Raw genomic sequence first — 26,201 nt, 5'->3', positions numbered from 1 at the left:
CATGTAAACCTTTGAAATGAGGAAAAATAATTGATATGGGTGCTACATCTGGTTGCAAAAATGGACTTTCTGGTAGGTAGTCCTAATCTCTGGATGGGGAAGTCTACATCTTGTGACTTTATTTCGCAATAAAGTGAAATAATTGTATGGCCATGTGATTTTTTTTTTTTTTGCATTATTAATGCATCATGTCCAGATTTGTGGAAGTGTTTGAAAAACCTGCGTGGCTTTTAGGAAGCAGTGCTTACCCCTCTGTCTAGGGCATATGTGTGCAAATAGGACTGACAGATGTTCAGTGTACGAGGGAGGCAGGTTTACTATACGTCTCAAAGGCACAAGGAAAGAATGTTATGGGCATAATAAAGATATTGCTTCAAGAGAGTTGCGTTAAAGGTGTGAGTGTTTGTGGGGTATATCGTAATACTTTCTGGGTTTCTGAAGATTTAATTTTGCTGAGGCCAGCATGCTGGGAAGACCTGCGATATCAGCAGGTAATCTTACATATGTTAAGCTAATGGCTTTGGTCTTGCTGTGTCATTAATTAACGATTCCATCAAAACTTTTCTGTTCCTCAGTTCTAGTTGGTATATTTTTCTAAGTGATCTACATTACCATTCTTCTGGGATGTTGACTTAAGTTATAGACATGCTTTGGTATTGACTGCCTCAATGTACCCCTAGAGAAGAAAAGGAAATCTTTTACTTCTTAATGTCCACATTTTTAATATCCACAACTTAAAAGTGGTGATCTGATGTTCTCATAGCTTAACACATGGAAAAACTGAATAACCAGGATTGGGAAGATCTTAGTAACTTACTTGACTACAAGAGGTGTGTTCAAACCTAAAACATAGGAAGGCCCCCAACATAAGAAGGACATGGACCTGTTGGAGCAAGTCTAGAGGAGGGCCACGAAGACGATCAGAGGGCTGGAGCACTTCTATGAAGACAGGCTGAGAGAGTTGGGGTCGTTCAGCGTGGAGAAGAGAAGGCTCTGGGGAGACCTTATAGCAGCCTTCCAGTACCTAAAGGGGGCCCTACAAGAAAGCCGGAGAGAGACTTTTTACAAGGGCATGTAGTAATAGGACAAGGGGTAATGGCTTTAAACTGAAAGAGGGTAGATTTGGATTAGATGTAAGGAAGAAGTTCTTCACTATAAGGGTGGTGAGGCACTGGAACAGGTTGCCCAGAGAAGTAGTGGATGCCCCATCCCTGGAAGTGTTCAAGGCCAGGTTGGATGGGGCTTTGAGCAACCTGGTCTAGTGGAAGGTGTCCCGGCCCATGACAGGGGGGTTGGAACTAGATGATCTTTAAGGTCCCTTCCAACCCAAACTATTCTATGATTCTAAGTGCCTGCTTGCTCTGAGAGAGTACTCAGTATTTAGGAGGTCACACCTGAGCTACTGTTTGTGTATCAGTGCAGTACCTGTACTTACATGCAACTTAATTTCTGTCTTCTCAATGTACTGATTTATAGCAAATCTCAGAATTAACTTGTCTGTGGTCAAAAAGTTCTGTAACAGAATTTAATAGTGGATTTGGTGGATACCTGAGAAATAGCTTGGTGGTTGTGTTTTATCAAGACAATATAGATAGGTTTTTGTATAGTACTCTGGGTTATATAGTCTCCTTTGGACTGCAAATAACAGTACAGCTTGTGCGAGTCATTTCAATGTCCTGATTTTGTTGTAGATTGATTTTTTTTTTTTTCTTTTTTAAGATATCAATTACTTCCATATATACAGATCACGTTATGAAGTATAATGCAACAGGTGGATGTGTTATTGACCACATGCATATAGAAATACAGTTTTCTGGCATGGAATCATCACTGCACAGCAGGGCATGATAGATAGGGGAATGTGTAGTGGACAGTATGTCCTGTTGTTAAAATAGTCGGGAGTAGAATTATTGGAATTCAGAATGTTTTGAGAATTGCTATATCCACGAATTAGAGTGGTGGTGTTGGTTTCTGATTTACCTTCTTTGGAAAGATGTGTTGTAAATAACTGAGATAATATTTTTCTTTAAAAAAAAAAAAAAAAAAAAGTCCATGGCAGCATTGTTCGCTGTTTCTATACTAGATGAAGAGAAGGATAATCTGAGTTTACGTGGTGTTTCCTTTGACAAGAAATTTTGACGTTTAATTCCAAGTGTCATTAATTTTCTAAAAATACTTGCTATGGTAGGTTTGTGTGGTCAGAGACAGAATTGGTGTAACAAAGTAGTCAGTAGCTGGTAACAATTTTGAAGTAAAAGATTGTGCTAATTTATAGTACTCATGAAATGTGATAGTAAATGAGTATTTCAGTTAAACCCCACCCACCCTTTTTTAATACATTCTCGTGCTTATCTCAAAGTAAACAGTAACTTTGTTACTCTTTGATCTGTCATAACATTTCCTTGGACAGTCATTTACATATGTAACGGGTTTTCTTTTAGAGAGTTCATATTGGTTCTATATTTATTTTGATTTATACCTAATAAGAGAGAAAGTTGATCCTATGGTCTAGGCACTCTGTCAATGTCATTTTGACATTCCTCTGAACTGTGAGGTAGAAATATAACCAACGAGAGATGATAGGTTAGGATCCTGGTAGTACCTTGATTGCAACAAATACCATATGTTCTCAATAGCCCAAGTTTAAAAGATTGCCTGTACGTGTTCATAACATTCAGCAGAGATGGACTTTCTTCAGGTCTGGGCATGAGAGAACACTTTAAGATTACAGCCTTTCATAAAGAGTCCAGAGAACCTTGCAGCCGTCTTCTACCCCAAAATGTTTCAGCTTTAGGGCTCCTACTGTATAACAAATTTTTATCTCAGTGTGAGTAGTGAGGTCATGTCTGAAGTGAAGTCTTAAATGGCTTGGACTGAGGTAAGTCAAAGTTGCATGTGGTATAAGGTGATCACAGACATACTAAAAAAACCAAGGTTGTAGCTTTGACTTCATTGTTTACTTATTTTGAAATGTCTATGTGTTAATGTTACTAAAGTGTACTTAATACTTTAATAAGTATTTTTCCTCACGTCCGTGTTCTGAATTTTTTTGTACAGTTTGATTCTTTCAGAATTGGCATCTAGATATCATCATTTGATGATGATGATGCATGTGTTCAGAAGTATGTTGTATCAGTGGCATGTCAGTGTTAACAGTAAACGATCAGTAATTTTGCCCAGTATGAGCTTCACTGCCCCTAGATGTTTTAATTTTTCCATCTGTTAATTGGCTTAGAAGAACTTGTTACCTGTAGCTGCCGGTTGGAGGCTGTTATAGGCTACAGTAGCACTACTGTGATGTTCAAGTAATGTTACTTGAACTTGGCATTATGGCACAAACCAAGCCTGCTGTGGAGAAATCATTTCCTAGGGTACTGGGCCCAATTGCATTTTGCTTAGAGACCTGTGTTTTGGGTCAAAATAACTGTTTCTTACCATGTGAAATATGTAAAGACTACTGACTTACTGTTGTCAGTAATAATTATACTGTATAACGTATGTCCAAAGCCTTATCTACTGTCTGTAATTTTGCTTCTTTTGGAGGTAGTTTATTGTCTTCTTGCAGTACTTAGGGTACTTTGTGAAATTACTTTCTAAACTATGTAATTTACCTTCTGAATTACAAAAAGGGCATAGTTTTTACTCTGAGGAGTTTTGTAGTTTGGGTTGTGTTGTGGCTTTTTTTTTTTTTTTTAAATTGGGTCATATTAGGTATTTACAGTAAAGGCTCATTGGTTATGCCAAAGTTGGTTCAGCTAAACAAGTGTTTCCTGCATTTGCTGCTTTGGTCTGCTGATGTTAGTACATGTGTTGTATAGATAGGTAAGACACTCTTAATGCAGCAGAATGAACGCTGCTGTTTTTCCAGTTGCGTAACAGCTTTCTGAGGCCAGGGAAGAAAATGCCAAGCGAGGTTCCCTTACAGTGGTGTTTCTTTAAAGCACTCTCTCTCAAGATTGAGTTGACTGACTTTACCAAGGCATTATAAAAGGAAAGAAATTAAACAAAGTGGAAAAACAGAAAAGTGTTTGTTTTCCACGTTCATCTGAAACTCAGGAAATTAAAAATTAAGTTTGAAATAATTTTTACACTGCACTGTGCGGTTGTAAGGCAGAGCTTTCTTCTTAGGAAAGCTTACATTCCTTGTAAGGTGAATCAGATGAGAGTTAAAGGAGATACAGCAAAATAAAATGATTATTATTTTTGCTCAGTAATATATTTGATAACTCATTATTGGCATACAGACAGGCACACGAATTGTGCTCCTCCCCTATCCCCCCCATTTATTTTTCTAGTCAGCTAATTTTCTTCTAGCTGTTCTGTGGAAATGTGCTGTGAGCGAAATGTAAATATGGGGAAGCTAATCGCACTGTGTGGCATTTCAGTAAGCAAGGGGCATGTGTGTGTGGGGCAACACAGAAGAAGAAAGAACTTTCATGATGACTACATGCCTATTTATTAGTAGAAGGAAAACCTGTCTGGTATGAGTATTGCGGACAGTTGAGTTGTCCCTACTTGCCCAGCCAAATTGCAAAGAACTTGGTGTTAGACATCTTAACCTTTACCAGACTTCAACGTTTCCACTGTGACTACAAAGTTTAGATGACTAAAAAGTAGTTTATGATGTCCTAAATTGAAGTAAGCCTTTTTGCTCAAAAGTAAGAAATAGGAATATAGTGAATGGATTACTCTGTAGTGGCCCATTAAAGCTTTCCATTTTGTGGAGGGAGAATTAAATAAAGTGAATAATAAATTTGTTTAACACATTGTTTGTACATAATAACATAATCTGGATATGACATTTTTTGTAGGAGACATGATGTTTAATCATGTTTTTGGTTTAAAAACATGGGTTGAAAAGATGAAAGTAGGATTTGGTTTCTGGATTATTAATCTGTTGATTAACATCTGGAAAGCAAGAGTGTTGGAATTTATGCACAGCTATCTAATTTAAAAATGGATTTCTGATTGGAGTTTGTGAGAATTAAATGTGGAGAGATGGAGAAGATAGAAGAATGTTGAATAACAGGTTAGCAGAGACTTTATTTCTAATTCTGATCATAATGTGGATTTTTTTTTTTTCTGTTGGTTTAGGGAAGTTGCATCATCTAAGTCTTACGTGCTCTTTTGTCTAAGAAATAAGGATGTTAATATTTTTTGAGTTTTTAACTCTGAGCAAAATGTTTTCAGAGTTTTCAATGAATTCCTTAAAAAGTAATGCTATCAGGACAGCCAGTCAACGCATCAGATGATAAACTTGAGTTCAGAGTCACAAGTCTTGTGTGTAGTTTGACAGGTCATTCTCCTTTTTCCTCCTCTGAACTTCAGCAGGTTTTGTGATGGAATTCTTGTGTAATTTGTGTCATGGTTTAACCCCAGCAGGCAGGTAAGCACCATGCAGCCGCTCGCTCGCTCTCTGCCCCCCCAGTGGGATGGGGGAGAGAATCGGGGGGAAAAAAAGTAAAACTTGTGGATTGAGACAAAGACAGTTTAATAGGATGGAAAAGGAAGGGAAAATAATAATAAGAGAATATACAAAACAAGTGATGCACAATACAATTGCCCAGCCAATCCTCGAGCCGCGGTGCCCCCTGGTCAACTCCCCCCAGTTTATATACTGGGCATGACGTTGTATGGTATGGAATACCCCTTTGGCTCGTTTGGGTCAGCTGTCCTTGCTGTGTCCCCTCCCAGTTTCTTGTGCACTCCCAGCTGCTGCTGGCAGGGCAGTATGAAAAGCTGAAAAGTCCTTGACTTAGTATAAATACTGCTTAGCAACAACTAAAACATCAGTGTGTTATCAACATTATTCTCATCCTAAATCCAAAACACAGCAGTATACCAGCTACTAAGAAGAAAATTAACTTTATTCCAGCTGAAACCAGGACATTTGTAATGTTTGTGTGCTTGAATGTGGATATTGTAGTGTCTGCCATTACCCATGCTAGGTTAGACTAGTAAACGGTGCCTCTTGTACTCCTCCTGGCTCACAGAAAGTTTCACAGTGTGTCCCATTGAAATTTCTCATTTATTTAAGATTTCTGATGGTAAGAAAGTGCTAATGTGCATTTGTTTCAGCTCTAGCACTTTGATTGGAACTTGGTTTTATTTTACTAATTGACAATACTTTTTGTTTGCTGTGTTGTGGGTTTTTTCTTTTCTCCCCTCCCCACCCCCCCCCGCCCCCAACTGGTATGTGAAGTTATTTTCATTAAAGGAGTTCCAGCTGAGGTTTTTGTACAACAACAAAGTCTGTAGCTGTTTTAATTGAGATACTGTTTCACTTGAGTTGCTTTCATTTTAAAAGTCTTATTCTAAATTTTTAGTACTTTTTTAAAATCTTGAGTCAAATGCTCTTCCAGTTAACAGTATCAACTAAAAATGAAAAAGCGTATTATAAAAGTATTTTTATCTGGGTTCTTTGTATGCCATTTTGTGTTAGCATTCTAATGAGAGGTGTGTGTGTGGGGTTTTTTTTTAACTTTGGTTTCACATTTTAGTACATCAGAATATATTCTTTATTGCAAAATAGGACTGTAGCTTCACATGAGGCCTAAACAGGAATTAAGTGTGAATTTCCACATCTTTCCCCTCATTTCCATTTTTTTTTACAGCTTTTAAGTTCTAATTATTAATGTAAATAAATATGCTTGCAACTTGAGTAGTTAGATCATAAATTTTTAGAACTTGGTCAGTAAATGAAGGAAACAAAAAATGAAACTGTAATTGAAGACTTGATTTCAAATATTTTTATAATGGATATAATTTTTCTCAATGTTCTTTTTCATTGTTATTGAAGTTCAAATACAGCAGTGAAATTTGCGAATCTTTCTTACAAGCATTTGTATGTTTTCTGTAATGTTTTCATGAATACATGTGCTCACTGTTAGTCATATCACCTGTTTTGGTGATTGAAATGAGCAAACTCCTGTTCTTACAGGCCTGAAGATTTTTCTCTGATAACAGTAAAAGACTTTGCACTTTGCCCTTGTTTTCTGATGTGTTGTGCCAATATTGTTATTCTTCCATCTTTTTGTTTTTTTGAATAGAAATAATGCTGCAAGATGCTAGTAAATTAAGTACTTAACCACTTCAATTTTCTACATTGGTGTAAAATTGTTAGGGTTTTGTTTGGTTTTTTTTAAACTTTGAGTCAACTAGAATTTGAATGATGTGAAAAAGGAAAGACTAATAGACACAAATTTGTGATGGAAGTTCTATGGAGCATTTAAATAGTATATAAATAGCATATGCATTTACTTTTTAACATGCATTCATGTTCCAGTAGAGTACTAGAGAGAGTCTGGACACAAACTAAAGAAGCAGCCCTGCTTCTTTCTGTTTTCATGCTGAGGGCTTCTCAAATATTTGAGAATTTCTCTGCTACTTGTTAGAGTAATTTCCAGTTCTAACATAAAGTCTGCGTTTGAAATTTTTCTTCTACTTTGTTACTGTTCTGCAATTTTCCTGGAGACTCCTGCATAGATAAGCTCGGAGATATGCATAATCAAAATAGATTTAGGATTGGATTTTTTTCACAGAGTAGATTCTGTGTTCCTGCTGCTTCAGTGCAAGTACAGTGAGGTCAGAGGAGCCACATCACCCCAAGAATTGGAGCGTCAGCTGCAAAAGGTTTTGCGAGGTGGCAGGATAACCTTTATCTGCTATTTGAACATCGTTCTATGGAGAAAATATTTCTGAAAATGAAAAAGTAGGATTAATTTATCTGCTTTTAACTTAACAAAACTTACCTTTGAGTTTTCAAAGTACGAAATTAAGGAATATGCTGGCCAGGGAACTCTTTTTAGTCTGTGCTCGGGTATCGCTACCTCCAAATTCTATAGCTTTCACAGAAAGTGGCATTTAAGTAACTGCAATATGCAGTTTCTTAAAACTGCATATGCAATAAGTAAACACATTTATTTTTTAAAATGTTCTCTCAGTTTTTCTCCAGTGTACACTACTGATTGATATTACTTATCCCATGCTAACTGTATTTAACAACACCTACCTGTTGAATAATCTGATTTCTTGAATCCTGCACTATTACCAGGAAGATGCACAAATTCTTATGTTTATGAGAAAAGCTTCAACTTGCCCTTTTTCAGTATGTCCCAAGAAGAATTGTGTGGGCCAACTGCTGTAATGGTCTTTTTTAATTAAAAAAAAAAAAACAACAACAAAGAAAACAAAAGAGACAACAAAAACATCTTACATGAGCATTTGCCTTAAATAGCAGTTTTTCTCCTGTCAGTGTAGTCCAGGTAAGGTCTTCACAACAAACAGGTTCTTGTGGGGGATCCGGACTCTTCTCCCCCTCCGGAGACTAACCTGGAAGATAGACTATATTAATTGTAATAAGTTTTGTTGCTTTGATCAGCAGTCAGAGAAACAGTCTAGCTTTTCTGATTCCTTTCATTAAAATGAAAATCTTTTTCCCAAGCTAATATGCCTGATGATGATGAGGATGCTGTTTGTTTTGCTTCCACAGCTACAGTGTTTTGCATATAAAATCACTGTGGGGCTGTTGACAAGTATTCCCATCTTCCTCATCATCATTTTCACTTTTTGTTGATTTCCTCTGTAGCTTTTGCCACTAGTTTTCGTTTATCTCAATTTTTATTTCCTTTCCCTTAAGCAATCTTAAAATTTTTTAATATATTTTTAACCCTGTTTTTAGGCAACTATTGGTTTTCCTCCTGAGCTGAAAGAAGTCTCTTTGTCAAAGGTCACATTTAGATAATTGCTGAGCCATCCAATGTGTGTTTATAGTCTAATATCTGTGATAGTATAATCTGTTGCCATAGAGAAGGTTATGACTGTGTGGGAGTATTTGGTATTTCTGAATGTCATGGTTTCGGCTGGGATAGAGTTAACTCTCTTCTTAGTAGCTGTTACAGTGCTGTGTTTTGGATTTAGTGTGAGAATAATGTTGATAACACACTGATGTTTTAATTGTTGCTAACTAGTGCTTATCTTAAGTTAAGGATTTTACAGTTTCCTGTAAGCAGGTGTACGAGAAGCTGGGAGGGAGCATAGCCAGGACAGCTGACCCAAACTAGCCAAAGGGATATTCCATACCATAGAATGTCATGCTCAGTATATAAACCGGGGGGAGTTGGCCGTGAGGGGCGGATCGCTGCTGGGGCATCGGTCAACGGGTGGTGAGCAATTGCATTGTGCATCACTTGTCTTTTCTTGGGTTTTATTTCTTTTTTTTTGTTATATTCCTTTTCATTACTATTATTATTATGATATTATTATTATTCTTAGTATTTTATTTTACTTATTAAACTGTTCTTAACTCACGAGTTTTACCTTTTTTTCCCTCCTCCCCACCCCACTGGGAGGGGGAAGCAGCTGTGTGGTGCTTAGTTGCTGGCTGGGGTTAAACCATGACACTGAACCACTGTGTACTTCATACTAGGCTTATTAAAGAGAATATTGTCAAAAGATATATAAAGTACTAAAATAAAGGTTTCATTAAAACCTGATGATAGATTTTTTTTTTTAAAGATCTAAATCCTAGACCTAAAATATCCATTACTTAATTTTGTCTTTATTTTCTTCTCAGCATATCATTACTTTGGTTTTGATCCTTGTTTCTGTCATCTAAGAAATAATCCTATGGAAGATAATGATAATCATTGTTAAGTAGGAAAGATGTTGAATAATGTTGCTAAGTTAACTTGCTTTGCTGCAGAATACATAAACTTCCCCTTTTTAAATGTATGCAACTGCAAGGATGATGAGATTTGTTCATATTTCCTTCTCTGCATTGTCATGTTTTGACATGTGCAACCTGTAGCAGGGAAGACTGTCATCTTCTGAAATCCTGTGCAGTGAAAAGAGCCGTTGGGTAGTCCACACCTGCTGATAACTTGCATGTACCCCATTAAGAAATAAATGGATTCTCAGGGTCATAACAGTGTAAGAATGGGAGCTTTGGCAGGGGAAGCAGATGATGAGTGACAGGAAATAGGGGGAATTGCTGGAGAAAATACGTGTGGGGTAAACTTCCCAGGGTATCGCCCACTAGCTCTTGATGTGTCACAGTTCTCTCTTTACCGGTAGCCCACAGATTAGAGTTGCACTTGAAAATATGGCGCCTGCTGAGAAACAAGCCAGGAGAGTTATTTGTTCTCTACATAATTACTCTTTTTGTTTGTATCGGTATGACTAAAGTTTTAAATGACCTTAAAAAAAAATCCCTACGTGGATTACTGTTACAGGTAAAGTATTCATAAGAATAGCTCTTGGTTTCAGAATAGATTATTAAATCTACAAATCAACATGTGATATCTAAAAAAAAAAATAAAAAACATTACAATCCCACAGAAAAATTGAATCAGAAGTTGAGTTGATCTCCTAGAGGGACCATTTTTGTTTTCATATTCACTGGATTTTCTTCCTTCTCTCTATGTTTTTGTTGTGGTTTAACCCCAGCCAGCAACCAAGCACCACACAGCCGCTTGCTCACTCCATGCTGGTGGGATGGGGGACAGAATCAGAAGAGTAAAAGTGAGAAAACTCGTGGGTTGAGATAAAGACAGTTTAATAGGTAAAACAAAAGCCACGCACGGAAGCAAAGCAAAACAAGGAATTCATTCACCACTTCCCATCGGCAGGCAGGTGTTCAGCCATCTCCAGGAAAGCAGGGCTCCATCATGCGGAACAGTTACTTGGGAAGACAAACACCATCACTCTAAACGTCCCCCCTTCCTCCTTCTTCCCCCAGCTTTATATGCTGAGCATGATGTCATACGGTATGGAATATCCCTTTGGTCAGTTGGGGTCAGCTGTCCTGGCTGTGTCCCCTCCCACCTTCTTGTGCACCCCCAGCCTCCTCGCTGGTGGGGTGGTGTGAGAAGCAGAAAAGGCCTTGACTCTGTGTAAGCACTGCTCAGTTCACTTCAGTTTGATACAGTATTTGTTCTGGATATAACTCAGTTTTCCTTTTGAAATTAAAAAGAACAAGATGGGGACTTTTCACTCATTGAGAACTACATTTAAAAAGCTATCTGCTTGCTTTATTTTAGGGCAGCAAGTAAGGGTGTATGCTTCCCTTTTCTGAGGTAAAAGCAGGTTCAGCAAAAAAGGGGTATTAACATCTGAGTTGGATTTGAAGACATGGCTAATGTGAAAATTTGCAAAATGTCTTTCCTGTGAACTTTTATCGAGGAAAAATTCCTTTCATCCCCCCTTCAAGTTACTAGAAGAGCTTTCCTTGTTATTTCTGAGATATTTAAGAGTGTGGGAATAACAACCCTGGGGAAGTCTCATTTTGTTGACATCTTTAAAAGCTCCTTGATAGGAGATACCATAGAAGTCTTCAAAATTTTGGCTAAGAGTAGGCTTAATATGTAGTAGGTGATTCCATTCTAGTGGATGCATCAAGAGTCTGCACTGCTTCTCTCTAATGACTGCTGCCTTAGAGAAATGCCTGTAGTTAGCAAAATTAAAATTTCATCTGGTTTTGCTGTCATTCATCCTTGTTTTTTAAGAATATAAAAAAGGCCTGGTTATCTCAGACCAGTTCTTTTTTTCCAAACATTAACTTTTCCCACACTTTTTAATACAAAGTGAAGAAGTGTAATGGACATCTATGGAACAATCTATTCAGAATTTTTTTTACTAAAGCTAGTTATTAGCCATATGTGAAATATATGCCTATATACATATATAATTGCTATTGAATTTCAATTCTGCTGTTCTCTTTGCCTATCTAAACATCTGTTTTCTTTTTTCTAAAGCTGACAACTCCTTAAAAAAACCAGTTTTTAATGCTTTTAAAATACACTATTGCAATGTATACTTTATAAAGGAGGATTTGGTATAAACTTGAAGTTTGGAAGTCTTGTCTATTAAAGTAATAGAAATCATGATTGGTAACTTCATCTTTTTTGGTTGTTGGGTTTTTTGTGTTTTTTTTTTTCTTCTTCTTCCTCTTGAAATAAATGCTGTCTTAACTGATAAAAATTGGTAAACAATTTGTCACCTTTCCTCTTCTTAACTCTTCCAAGACAGTATACCCAGTTGCTGATAAATCATAGTACACCTAGCTTTTGACAAGGTTTTTGGTTTGTTTTTTTAATCAGTGGAATAAAACAGATATATTTCTTTTCCTTTACCCTTATGCTATTATTAATATCCATTGCTTTACAGTAGTTGCTTTGGGTTTCAGGTTTAGATGTGTGTATTTCAAGCTTGTTGGAATATGTTTCTTCAGAGAATAGCATTTCTTACTGTCCAGAACTGCACTCTTACGAAAAGTCTGAAAGCAGATATTTATTGAAGTTAGTGGGAATACTGCACCAACTTAGCTGACTTAGGTTTTCGTGCAAATTTTTTTTTTCCCCGCAGGCATAGCGTGTATGTATGGGAGAATTAGCATTCCAGTCAAATGCTGGTCTTTAATATTGCAGAAGTTTTCCAAAAAGTGCTAGTTTAGCCCTGTCAAATTTGGCCTTTTCAGTAGGAGAGAGCACTATTTTTTCTTTCCTCCTTTTTGTTTTCTGATGAATCTGTTGCATTGTGGACACAAAGTAGTTGGCAATGGCAGAACTTACTAAGAAAATCTTACTATAAACTTCAGAATTAATATTTTTGTATTTTTAATATAGTAATGTGTATCTTTATAGAAAAAAAATAATGTACCAAATAGTAGTTTAATGTATAGTGAAAACTGTCTGGTGTTTTAATTTATATAGACCCTTTTATTGCCTTAGACCCATTTATTGCCTTAGGTAACAAGCTTAATAAAATTCATGCTAAATCTTTGACATGCTTGTTAAAATATTCCTGATTTGTAAACATTGTTAAGTATCTTTTTATTGCATGTTGAAGCAGAAATATGCATATTACAGTATGTTGTAAAGGCCAGACCATGATATCTTAACTGTGTACAACAAATTCTTCTGCTTAATGTTTTCTCTTTCTTTTTTTTTGTTGTGGCTTATTTTATTTTAGGTTGGTTGGAGTACTGCAAGAGATTATTATACGTTTCTTTGGTCACCCATGCCAGAAAATTATGTGGAAGGATCAACTGTTAACTGTGTGCTGACTTTTCAAGGTGAATATAAAGCAGTATCTACCTGTGTTTTCCAGCCTACACAGCTTTTTAAATACTTACCTGTTCATTACAATGCTGAGGGTTGTATAACAGTTCCAGACTTTTACAAACATAAATTGGAGAAGAATTTTCCACGCTTCACTGTGTGAAGTTTAGTCTTATTTTAGATGTCAAGGAAATTGTAAGGGGAAGTATGTGACTTAGCATGTTTTTAGGTAGTAATGGATAATATTCATGACTGATAGAAAGAGAAGCTCTGCTGGAAATGATTAAAATACAGAAAGTGACTTTGTTTAATCATCAGCAGGGTTTTTTAATCTTGGCATCTCTTAACGCATTGTGTCTTTACATTGTCTTTAGTCTCTGGACTTTAAACATCATTCTCAATGTAAAGTGATTCTTGTCAAAGAATAAATAATGTGGCTTGGTGAAGGTTCAGAGTAGTCAGAGTTGCAGAGGACCTTCTGACAGTGAGGAATTGGTGAAAATGACTCAAGTTTTTAAGAAAAGAATAAAGAACAAAACAGAAGATGTTATACCACTGTATAAATCTATAGTATAACTGCATTTTCAACACTGTATGGAGATCAGATCCTCTCCCTCCCCTTCGCAATCTCGAAAAAGATCTAGTAGAACAAATGAACAAAGAATAACAAGGAAGATCAAAATTAAGAAACAGCTTCTGTATAAAGGTGTGGAGTTACAAAGATGAGAGCCATGCCCTTCTCATTAAATATAAAAAGGGACAGTGGCCATGGATTGTGGCCTGGGAGGTTTACGGCTGACATTAGGAAGAACTTTTCTACCAGGAGGGAGTAGTGCAGCACTTGAACAGGTATCCCTGGTTTGGAAGGATGGGAATTCCACACAGTTGCTTAGACACAGCCACGGTAGTCTCAGACTGGTGCTGACAACAGTGTCTTGAGTGGGAAGTTGGACTAGGTGACCTTCAGAACTTCCTTCTGCCAGGTTTTTCAGCCTGGGAAAGGGAAATAATAGGAAGTGACTGATGTCTTTAAAATCAGCTACCCATGGCATGGGTGGATTATCCATTGTTCATATTTAAAGAAGTAGAAGCCATCAATGTAAGCTACCAAGTGACAGGTTCAAAATGGAGATAGAGATGATACTTGTATAACACAATGTGCAGAACTTCTTGCCACAGGACATTATGAATGTCAAAAATCCACACACATTCAAAGTTACATGTAAAAAGAGCACCTCCATTAAACTTGTTTAATGCTTTTCTGCTTACTAACAGAATTTTACATACCATCTTATGTTCTTTTTTATTTCCCAGAGTGGGCTTTAGTCTTTGTGTGTGTGTTTATTGCTTAAAATGTACAGAAAAACCAATAATTGAAGTCCTGAAATGACTACTGTGTTAGCCTGTTGTCTTGTTAAAGCTGCAAATAGTAGCTGCAAATAGTAATAGCTTGGATGAGTTCACTGTTCTTTCTCTTATGCCAAGTCATTTTTCTGGTACTTTCGATGGTGAGCATATCCACGTGATCTGACAATTTTATAACCTTGAAATCTGTGAAAAGTATGTGTGGTCTATAGGAACTGGAAGGAAGTCATTAGTTTCTTTTACAGGTACCAGAATTCACTGAATGAATGAAATTGGGTTGTACTGAAACTAAAAGTGACCTAGAAACCTAGGACTCTACATGCCATTATCAGTCCTTTGTACTTAGTTTTACCACACATTAAGAGACCAGGTAACTCTGTCCCATCTGTTACATTCCATGCTGACAGTCCTCCCCTTTTATAGAGCTGCCAGATTTAATCTCCGTTCAGACAGTCTCCCAGTTGTGTTTGGCAAGATATTTTAGTGCTGCTGAGATGAGATCAGTAGAGCTTACAGGAGCTTAATTAACTGAGATAAACAGTAAATGTTGTGCAGCATGCCTTAAATATTTTTTTTTTTATGATCAAGTAGGTGTGCAGGAAGAAAATAATCAGGAATCTGTTCTCTCTAGTACATGTTAGATACAAGAAAAAAAGACTTTAAGTAGTTTTAAAATCAATTTGTCTGAACCAATATTAAAACTTGCTGGAGCTGCGAAGTAGATTGTTCTGAATTCGTTTCTGCATAGTGTCACCTTACTTAAGCCTTAAATCAGGTAAACTGAACTACAGTGCTACATAGGAAAGTGTAGTCAGGTCCAAAAGCACAGAATCCTGAGGTTTTGAGATTAAGATGCTATTCCCTGAATAAAGTACAAGACTAATGGAAACATGAAGTGCTTGACACAAGTGCTGTCCGTATAGCACATGTAATGTTTTACCATTTGTAGAAGTAGCTAAGAGTACTGGGAAAAGTCTTCCAGGAGTCTGGAATAAAAGTTGGTGAATAGAAATTAATGATAAAGTTAGAAAGGGGGCAGACTGAATTGTGATGAAATATGAACAGAAATGGGTGACATCACCTGCTGGATTGAACATTGGGTGAGGATTTATTATGCTAGTATCATACCCAGGCTGGCTAGGGTATCTGATGATGAAGTGTTCTGAATAAAACCAACTGGTTTTCTTACCATTAAACTGGATAAGGCATGGTTTCTTGCATTTATTAATAAAGGTAAAAATCTCATTAGTTCTGGAAGTGATTGTTTAATATCCACAAATATTACCATGTGAATCCAGGTGATGAAAAAGGCTTGATGTTGAAGCTTTAGTGGGCAACAGTTCAGTTGAATAGTCACACAGAAATTCTTCTGAAATAATTTACCAGCAGCATGCAGTATTACATAGCTACAAGAAAGATGATTTATTCTTACCTTGCAAAGTCTAGAAGAAATTTTTTTCCATTTAAAAAAATAAGCTTTTTGTTAAAGTCTGCCCCCACCCCCGCCCCCTCCATGCTTGCAGCTTCTGTTATCCATTCAGAGCATTCCTGTGCTTTGGCATTTAAAAATAGCAAAAGTAAATTGTGGTTACTCCACAAAAAAAAAGCAAAAAATTGAACCTGGTAAAGTGCAGATGTCTTGTCATTGCATGTTATCCTGTCTTTTTCTGTTGTCTTTGTTTGTGTAGGTATTGCAAGGCCAAAAAATTGCTCACTCTTTGTTCTGTGATTGTGCAACAGTTACATAATAATGTGGTCCTGATCCAGCTTCAGGGCATGTGATTGCTAATGATTCTATCTGTTTCATAAATATATAAACAGCAGCTATTACCTAATGTGTGTAAGGTGATGTGTACATATAGCACCTATTACCTGACAGTTTTGGCGTTTGTCTTAAAAGCTAGAAGAAATTGTTGGGGGATAAAAGTTACTACATAGGATGACTTCTCCTTTCTGCTGTTTTGATGATTTATCTGTGCCTTACTGAGGTAATGAGCATGAAATTCTGAAGTCAAACATGATCTGATAATCTGTTTCTAGATGGAGACTTGTATGTTTGTGTAGAATGTTTCTTCAAATATGAATTTATTTTGATAGGATATTATCTACCAAATGATGACGGAGAATTTTACCAGTTCTGTTATGTGACTCATAAAGGAGAAATCCGTGGAGCAAGCACACCTTTCCAGTTTCGTACCTCTTCCCCTGTTGAAGAATTGCTCACTATGGAAGATGAAGGAAACTCTGATATGTTAGTGGTGACCACAAAAGCTGGACTTCTTGAGGTTTGATTCAACAATTCTTAAAATACTATCTTCTTACTTATTTTTTTTTATATATACATACATTCACAAGTATTGAAGGACAAACCAAGAGGAAAAAACCTACATATGTATGTGTAATGTATATATTTCTGGCTTGTTCTCCAGTATTTGATTGGAGTTCAGAACATTTGCAGGTTAAATGAGTGTCGTGGTTTAGGCCCAGCCGGCAACAAAGCACCATGCAGCTGCTCGCTCATTCCCCCCGCCCCTGGTGGGATGGGGAGGGGAAAATACAATGAAAAGGCTTGTGAGTCGAGACCAGGACAGGGAGGGATCACTCACCCATTATGATCACAGGCAAAAAACCAGACTTGACTTGGGGAAGAAAGAAGAGAAATCAATTTAATTTGTTACCAATCAAATCAGAGTAGGATGATGAGAAATAGAACCATATCTTAAGAACACACCTTCCCCCCATGCCTCCCTTCTTCCTGGGCTTGGCTTTGCTCCTGATTCCTATACCTCCTCCACCCCCAGTGGCGCAGGGGGGTGGGAATGGGGGTTGCAGTCAGTTCATCACACATTGTCTCTGCCGCTCCTTCTTCCTCGGGGGGAGGACTCCTCACACTCTTCCCCTGCTGCAGCGTGGGTTCCCTCCCATGGGAGGCAGTCCTCCACGAGCTTCTCCAATGTGAGTCCTTTCCATGGGCTGCAGTCCTCCATGGGCTGCTCCAGCCTGGGCTTTCCCACGGAGTCACGGCCTTCTCCGGGCCCAGCCACCTGCTCCGGCATGGGGTCCTCCACGGGCTGCAGGGGAATCTCTGTTCCACTGCTAACCTCCATGGGCTGCAGGGGGACAGCCTGCCGTCTTGCCACAGGCTGCAGGGGAATCTCTGCTCTGGCGCACCTCCTCCCTCTCCTTCTTCACTGACCTTGGTATCTGCATGGTTGTTTCTTTCACATCCCACTCCTCTCTTTGCTGCAGCTCCTCTTCAGCAGTCTTTCCCCTTCTTAAATGCGCTCTCACAGAGACGCTAGCATCGTCGCTAATTGGCTCGGCCTTGGCCAGAGGCGGGTCCAACTTGGAGCCGGGGAACCTTCTAGCAGCTTCTGACAGGAGCCACCCCTGTAGTCCCTCCCCTGCTACACAAACCCCTGCAACAGAAACCCAACACAATGAGTAAAGATTTTAAACTGGTTACAGGTATGGTCTAGCACTAGGCATAGACTGGGAAACTGTACGAGAGTAGGTAGTTGCCCATCTCTCACAGCTGTACCCTCCAACAAACTGGAGGGGGGAAGATACCCTTTGTGTGAAATGGTGCTTGCTGTAAGGAAAAAAATTACTGGAACCAGTATACTATTATTTGTGCACAAGTGAAGAGCCCTGGAAACTAAGCTGAATAATTGCAGATGCCTAAGTATATTAGAATAGCTCTTGTTTTATTTAAAGCAGTGTTCTGTGTGTCATGTTCTTTGCTAGATGGATGTGGTTAGACTTGTATGCTTACATCCAGAGTCAAGATGTTTCTATTTGCTTGTCGATATTTTGTAGGCTGAAAACTACTTAAAAAACCCCCAACCAAACCCCAAACAAACAAAAAAAACCCCAAAAACAAGCCAACTTGATTGTATGAGTTGCTTATTGGAAAATTGCTCAGTACAGTTTCCTTACCTTGCCATCAGATATTTTATGCTTTTGTCGCTTGCGTCTAGGCACATACATGCATGTATTTGACTTACAGTTTTCAAAATTTAGGGATAAGAGACTTAGTACAGAGATACACCTGGGATATTTTTGCTTTTCAGATATGTACTCATAGTACTAAAATTAAAGAAAAAGAACTTTTCAAATGTTTTTGATTATCTTGGTTCATAGACTCATAGAATGGTTTGGGCTGGAAGGGACCTTTAAAGGTCATCTAGTCCAACCCCCCTGCAATGAGCACGGACATCTTCAACTAGATCAGGTTGCTTAGAGCCCTGTCCAACCTGACCTTGAATGTCTCCAGGGATGGGGCATCTACCACCTCTCTGGGCAACCTGTTCCAGTGTTTTACCACCCTCATTGTAAAAAATTTCTTCCTTATATCTAGTCTAAATCTACCCTCTTTTAGGTTAAAACCATTACCCCTTGTCCTATCACAACAGGCCCTGCTAAAAAGTTTGTCCCCATCTTTCTTATAAGCCCTCTTTAAGTATTGAAAGGCTGCAGTTCATGTGCCAGTCCTTACTTTTGGCTATGTGTGTGTGTTCATTTTTTTTGGTGAGATTCCTCAAAGATTGCTTTAGAGCGCGCGTGTGTGTGTGTCTCTGCACTCAGCAGCCATTTTTTCACCAAGCTGTCATCATCATAATTAGCTCTTCCATAGTTGCTGTCACTTGGGAACAGTAAAGGCACTTCACTTAAGGAGGGAAAACTTGAGTATAAATCAAGACATTGCAAAGTGTGCTGTCTAGTGGTAATGCAGTACTATTCAGTTAAAGCAATGAAACTTCAGAAATTTGGGAATAAGGGGAAAACTGTAAAATAACCTAGCCAGAGGACGCACATTTTGTGCTTCTGCTCGGACACAGGAGCAGTTTGTTATCCACTTATTTGATAGGGATGAAGGGGAGAAAAACTACCAAAAACCAATGTTTTTGTTTTTACAGTTTAAAATTGAAAAAATAATAAAAGAAAAAGAAGAGCTATTAAAGGTAACTTCTGTTCTGGAAAAGGAAACGGCACAACTCAGAGATCAAGTTGAAAGACTGGAAAAAGAACTTAACCATGAAAAGCAGAGATGTGACCAACTGCAAACAGAGCAAAAGGTTAGTTGTTGAACTGATTAAAGCTGACTCATAATGTCTGTAATCCTCCTTTTTCAAGAACCAGTTAAACTGTGTGAAAATCAGCTATCAAAACCCCTCAGCAGTTAGATAGACATTTACACTAGAATAGGTCAGGTCCTATTAACCTCCTGCCACTATTCCTTTTATGTCGTAAAATGGTTAAAATATTTAAGGCTTTTGGTACCAGGCTTGGTAAGATAATCGATGACAACTATTACCAGATGTTTGACACTTAACTGTGGAATTCATAGTAGAAAGTAGTTGGTAGCTTGAAGTTTGCTTATACTAACTTAAAATGGAGGAAGGATTTAAAAAAAAAAAACCCTCCCATTGAGGAATAACTACATAGAACACAGGGTATTGAAAATGATAAAACATTTTGGTATTAAAAGCAAAGATCAAGACTTAACAGAGAATACTACTGCCAGGGCGTATAAAGAGTGAAAAGTAACTAGTCACTTCTCTAAAAGGCTTCACAAAGGTTTGAAGATTTTCAAAGGGAAAAGAAGCACAAACCTAAAAATCAATTTACAGTGTTAATCGATAGTGAAAATATAAATCTAGCCTAAAACAAAGCAAGCGTAATTTGGAATTCTACATATGGTAAGGAGGAAATCTAATATTATAAAAAAAGATACAAAAAAGTTGGACCTAATCTATTTTGAAGCTGCTGCTTTTTAAAAAAACTTTTAGGAGAAGATTAAAAACATGTGGGAGGGAGGTGGTGACATGGACAAATTTGAAATAATGAAGCCTATATAATTTAGCTGTGGACAGCAGTTAATAGGCTATTTCTAAGTACTAGTGTGTGTATGTCAACAGTTCTGTGTGATACACCTTTAATAGGAATTTGTTGAGGGAATTTGAAACTGTTGAAACTTAGTAGTTTACTTTTGAACAGTTGTAGTGAAATGGACTAGAATGTTGGGTAAGGAAAAAAGAAAGGATAAGATCTTGTTTAGGAAAAGGTTTTTCCTATAAAAGAATTATTTTAATTTCAAGTACATGGGAGAACTAGCTTAAATCAATGAGATGAGAATTAAATACTTAAAAAGTATGCGTTTCGTGGATTTGCAGAATCATAAGCTTGGTGGATAAATCTGAATGAGCTACATAGATACCTTTCATTGTCACGTGAGGTTCTCATTTAAAAAAAAGTTTGAAAGTAAACTGTCAGTTCTAGAACAATTTGTCAAATGGGATTTTGATGACTGTCCAGCAAGGATACAGTTAGACTGTATAGGAACAAAAATGTCTTGATACTTTACTTTCTCACATTTTACTGTGAATTTCTATAATCAAAAATAATTTTGCCTTTAAGATACCAGAACTTAGCAATTAGAATTTAATTTCAGGAATGTTGTGGGGTTTTTTTTGTTGTTGTTTTGGCCTTGTATTTTGTTGAAGTGATGATGCAGTGTGAAGAACTTCTCACTTGCATTTAGCTGAGCTATAACTAGACATCTAATCTGAGGCTGATGCAGTTCTTCAGCTGTCTAGAATACTATAGAAGTTTTCTAACGCATGCAATTTATTTTTTTTCTCTTAAGTCTTTGACACTGTCTTATTTTACATCTTTTATGTTCTATTCTTTGTTTTTCACTTGTTTAAAAAAAGAAATCTACTGAGTTGAAAAAATCTTTCATTTGTCTATATACATAAGCAGAATATAAACAATGTTACTCTTGAAAATTAAACCATCTACTAAATCAGGTGCAATAAGTTTAACTTCTTCATCATCGGAAAGTTTAATAAACAACTTCATATGTGGCTTTCTTTCTAAACTTTCCAGTCTTAAAGATGACTTCCCTTCTTGCTTTCCTTGCCTCCCTACCCCAATACATGAAATAGAGCAGTGGGTCAAGGGATTATATGTTTTATCTTTGCTGGGAACACGTACAGTGCATTAATGAATTGATTAGAAGATTCCTGAGCAGCGGTTATGCAGTACTCAGTTGGATTACAGTACCTAGGTTTTACTTTCCTTGTGGTTTGTTTAAAAAAACAAAAAACAATGAAACAAAAAATGAAAACAAAAAAGAACCCCAAACAAAACACCCCCCCCAAACAACTGCCAAAACAAACCTTCCAAAACCACCCCCCCCCAGCTAATCTAGTCAGCTTCGTGTGATATGAATAATTGTTATTGGCAATAAACATAAACAATGCATTAACTTGGATGGTTTTTATATAAGACTACAAGGGATAACCTTGAAATGCTAAGTAATCAAAATATATTTGTATTTTATGTAACAGCAGAATCTTCACCTGTGCTTAGTATGAGCTAGGTTGTTTTGGTTTGGCTTGTTGGGTTTTTTTGCCTTTACGTTACAGAATGGTTGTTTTAACTAAGTAATTCTGTGGGTTTTTTATCTTCTTTTATTCCTAGTGCTCTTTTGTCACATACAGGTGGATTTTTTTGTTATGCTCTAATCTTTTGATACATAAATAGATAAAAAGTGGAGTTGATGAATTTAAAATTTGTATTTTTAAAAATGTTTAACTTAGCTAAAGGCGTAACTATTTGGAGTTCTATTAAAAAAAAATTCTTTCAATATACTTTAGAGCATATTAGGCTGAAGAACAACAATTAATAAAGCAAAATGGCCCATATAAGAAAATATAATTGCTGTAAACACTACATATCATTACCTTTGTAGTTTGAAGAAGCTATAAGTGATAGAAATCTTTATTTCTGTTCAAAATAAAGTTAAGCTACATTTAACCCATGTACAATCTCTTAAGAACATACTAAGTTTTTTCCTTTTTGCAAGTACTTCCATCAAGAAGTGCACAGATAATATTTCTGCTTGTCCAAAGAGCCCTCTAGAAAACCGCAATATTACAAAGTACTGTATTTAAAAAGCAGCAATTGCATGAGCAAAGGAAGTGGATACATCCGTACAGACACATACCTTTGATTCTAATTGAGTGCAGAGCTCTTTATGCTGCTAATGTATTGGCAACTACTATTTTTATTACCATTTGTATTGTGATAAGGGGGCCCTGGAGTTATGAACCCCGTTATACAAAATACTCATCAATCTGCCCCTTTTCTAAAAATCTTACCTGTATTATTTGCTCTGAAGAAACTGAGTATCTGAGCTAATGTCTTTGTCTTTTGATCAAATACACTATTAAGCGACCTTATATTTTTATACTTGAATTGAACAGAATGTGGATGGTGTGGTTAGGGGTCATAGTACATAAGTTATCTTACTGTGGTACGGTGTAACAAATAGAAGGTAGATTAATGATGGAAAAGCTCTGAGTTCGTAATTTGAAATGTTTTGTTAACACACAGTTCTCTTAAAATCCCCTTTTTATTCATGTTTATTTGTATGCCTTTAGGCTACTTTCGTCTTTGGTATTGATTTTTCAGTCCTTTGTTTTCACAAACAGCTTAGGAGTAGTTTGGATCATTGAGAAATGTCTGTAGAAACATTGATTTCTCAATATAGACAGGATAGTTGTTGACAGACAATGTCACAGCTATATCCCAATTAGTGTTTCCCTCCCACTCTTGATTATTTGATCTCTCTTCCCCCCCCAGTTACTCTCATAGAATTCTGGGCAGTGGAACTATTGTCTTCTCTGTCTGCTTTTTGCCTAGTTGGGATGCTTTGTAAGTGGTCCTTTAGAGGCTCTTTGGGGAAAATATTAGGAAGAAACAAGCTAGAAGTAGATCAATCTTTTAAGAACACAGCATACTAAACAATCTGTTCAGGTGTAATACAATCAATGTTCCACGAAGTTTGAATATTGGGCTCTATGCATGTTTTTAAGTGGTGAAAAGATTCCCATTTCTTGAGTTTTAAAAACAGGTGAGTTCCTGTGTTTGTAGCACTTCAGACTGCAATGGCCACAAAAAACTATGGATTTTGGTTTGCTAACAGTGCCCTTACTGCTTAGGAGATACACAGTCGTTTGTTGCTTTCTTACAAGATAGCCATCTCTTTTCCTACCAAAGATAGGAGGAACAAATGCATTCAAGACATAAAGTGATAATGTGCTATTAGAGTTGTTGAAACATAGCTTCTAATGCATGTTACGGCACTCTAAGTCACTACTTGTCTCTAAAGGCATCTTTTTTTTTTAGGTTTGTGGTTTTTTGTTTTTTTTTTAGTATTTTATCATATTGGACTAAAAAAAAATCTGTATTTTTAATTTGTATTCAACACATTAATGGTTCTGCAGACATAGTTTTCTCAGGTCATCGCTACCATCACAGAAAAAGAATATTTGCAAGACACAGCTTTGCACTAGTCAGTGTTTGCGCTCAGAGGGAACGTGCTCTCCAGCCCCCCTGTTTTTAGTGCACACTTCATATGTTATGGCTATTACCATTAAGTTGTGTTAATTACCCTGCCCTGCCAAAGCTTAAGATATTGTAGAACTTGGGACAAATTCAGTCTTTATTTCTTTTTCCTCTTCTTTCATCCAACGGCTGCTTAACACAGTATTTAGTTGTTCTGACAAGATCAGTTTAGGGAGGGCATAAGTGAATCTTTCCCGTTCTCCCCTGTCTTCTCCTGCTGCCCAACATGCACACTCTTTTTAGCCTTCTGAAAAGGGCTGTATTTTCAGTTACAGGAAAACATAGTATTCCTCTGCTGCATTTGTCATGCCAGTTAAACCATTCCTAGGCTTTCTTTTCTCCTAGATGACACTAAATCAGCTCTTACAGAGTGTGAAGGTTTAACTTAATCTGCTACTACTCTGTGTGGGAATTCAGAGTAAATGCAAAATTATTGGAAACGTTTCAGAAATGTCACATCTTTTTCTTACAACCTTCTGTTAGTATTTCAGAGTTAATTTGTTTTTACTAGGATGATGTTCCCTGATAGCATAATTTTATTTAGAATCATGCTGTATATGCAGCTTGCAACTCTACTAATATAACACTGTTAAAATAATGATGTAATTACTCACTATGATTATTTTACTTAAGAAGGTGACACATGATACATGGTCACTAGAACTGTTTCAGGTTACTTTCAACATCTCAACTTTTCCTTTGGTTTCCTAGTGAGATAACTTGTTCATTGGTGTATACTCAAGTATGTTGAGTCACATTAGTAAGCTGCTTTTATCTGAATATATTTTACTTTTGGAAGAATTGAAGAACATTGAATCAAAAACTGAGTGTGTTTTTATCTAGAAAATAATACAAATATTTCTAATCTATCTTATGCATTATGAATATAAGAATATATACCTGAGTAAATAAAATGAATGCATGCTTTTTGGTCTTTGTTCCCAGTTTTGTGTGTACTTAAACTGTGTGTAAGCTCTCGGGCAGCAGTGCACTTGCCTACTGTTTTAAGATTTAATATTACTGTGCTGAACAAGAGAAACATGCAGTAGTCATTGTGTCAGTCTTTCATTGGTCGCTCTTCTGACACTCTGCAACCGTTCGATTTTGTGAACACAAGTTTTGTATGCTTCTGTAGAGAGCAGAGCTTGCAAATGATGCTTTTGCAATCATTTGTCTCCCTCTAGTGGGAGAGAATACTTCTGAACTGATTTATTTAATGTTACAGTCGTGACAAGTCTTAATCCCGTGGCAGTAGTTTCCGTAAATGTTTAACTTGAGTCAGAAGCAACAGATTTGCAGATTACCAGCTCATTCTTTGACCCTGTGAACATTTGAATAGTGTTTCTGTTACGACATTGGCATAAATTGAGGCAGAAGTGAATTTACTGACTTGATAAAGTTGTTATTTCATGCTTTTTGAAAGTTTAGTTCACCATTTAACTTTTAAAAAGTGGGCTAATTCATCAATCTGATGGGGAGTTTTCACAGGACATCCATCTAGATCCACATTCTACTGACAGGTTCTACCTGCACAGTAACTTTATTCATTGGAGAGTTTTATTCAAATATCAGGGATTCATTGAAGTTGGCTTTTGATGCCATTTTATGAGAGTTTCTCTGGTTAGATAGTGACAAAATGCTGTTGTGCAGTGTGATATGTCAGCAGTACAAGTGCCCAGTTCAGATTGCATGCAGAAAAGTAGGTGAATCAAGTGTTTTTTCAGTGCCTCTTTGAATCAAGCTGTGTTGATATTGTTGATGTGTGCTGCATGTGTGAAAATCTGATGATCAGGGAGATGCATTGTTTTTTTTTTAAAACAAAACACCACCCAAAAAGCAAAAACCGAAACAACAACCAAAAAACTACCCCCAACCCAAAAAGCGAAACTACAAAAAACCAAACAACCCCCCCACCTCCATGTAAATAATGATTTAAATACAAATTAAACTCTCAGAATTGCTCAGGTTGGCACCAGCAATTATAGCACCCAAGGGTGCAATAAACATGCTATGAAGAGAAAACCCTGTTTTATTGTTTTGGTGACCGTTCTATGTATGAATATTAAACTGGTTAACTGAAATTTATTTCACTGGATGATTGAACAGATATTCTGTTCAATATCAATCTCATTTGAGATTCTGCACTTCAAATTACGTATTCATGAGTGACTCTGCAAAAGCAATAGCTTATAGTGAAATTATAAGATGTTTTAAGAAATTAGCATTCTGAAATGTAAATACATGCTGCAAAATCATAGCGTGTGTAAATACTTCAGTTGCATCCTGCAAAAACTTGCATGTCTGTAGTCTTCATGATAGTAATTGGGTGACTGATGTTACTTAGATGAACTTTTACAGTTA

The 26,201-nt window shown here is 36.9% G+C and overlaps 1 protein-coding gene across 2 annotated transcripts in view; it reads left to right on the top strand.

The window, feature by feature from the left end:
- Positions 1-26,201, top strand: part of TAX1BP1 (Tax1 binding protein 1) — a 67,626-nt gene that overhangs the window by 8,245 nt on the left and 33,180 nt on the right. For both annotated transcript variants that reach the window (XM_050915689.1, XM_050915688.1), the window contains exons 3-5: positions 12,970-13,072; positions 16,521-16,708; positions 19,343-19,501. In XM_050915689.1, the coding sequence (XP_050771646.1) occupies positions 12,970-13,072; positions 16,521-16,708; positions 19,343-19,501 (450 nt within the window). The remainder of the gene's footprint in view (positions 1-12,969; positions 13,073-16,520; positions 16,709-19,342; positions 19,502-26,201) is intronic.

Source organism: Gymnogyps californianus, chromosome 2 (assembly GCF_018139145.2).
Source record: "Gymnogyps californianus isolate 813 chromosome 2, ASM1813914v2, whole genome shotgun sequence".
Lineage (NCBI taxonomy): Eukaryota > Metazoa > Chordata > Aves > Accipitriformes > Cathartidae > Gymnogyps > Gymnogyps californianus.
The sequence above is the reverse complement of the archived record's forward strand: the minus strand, read 5'-3'. Positions and strand labels throughout refer to the sequence as shown.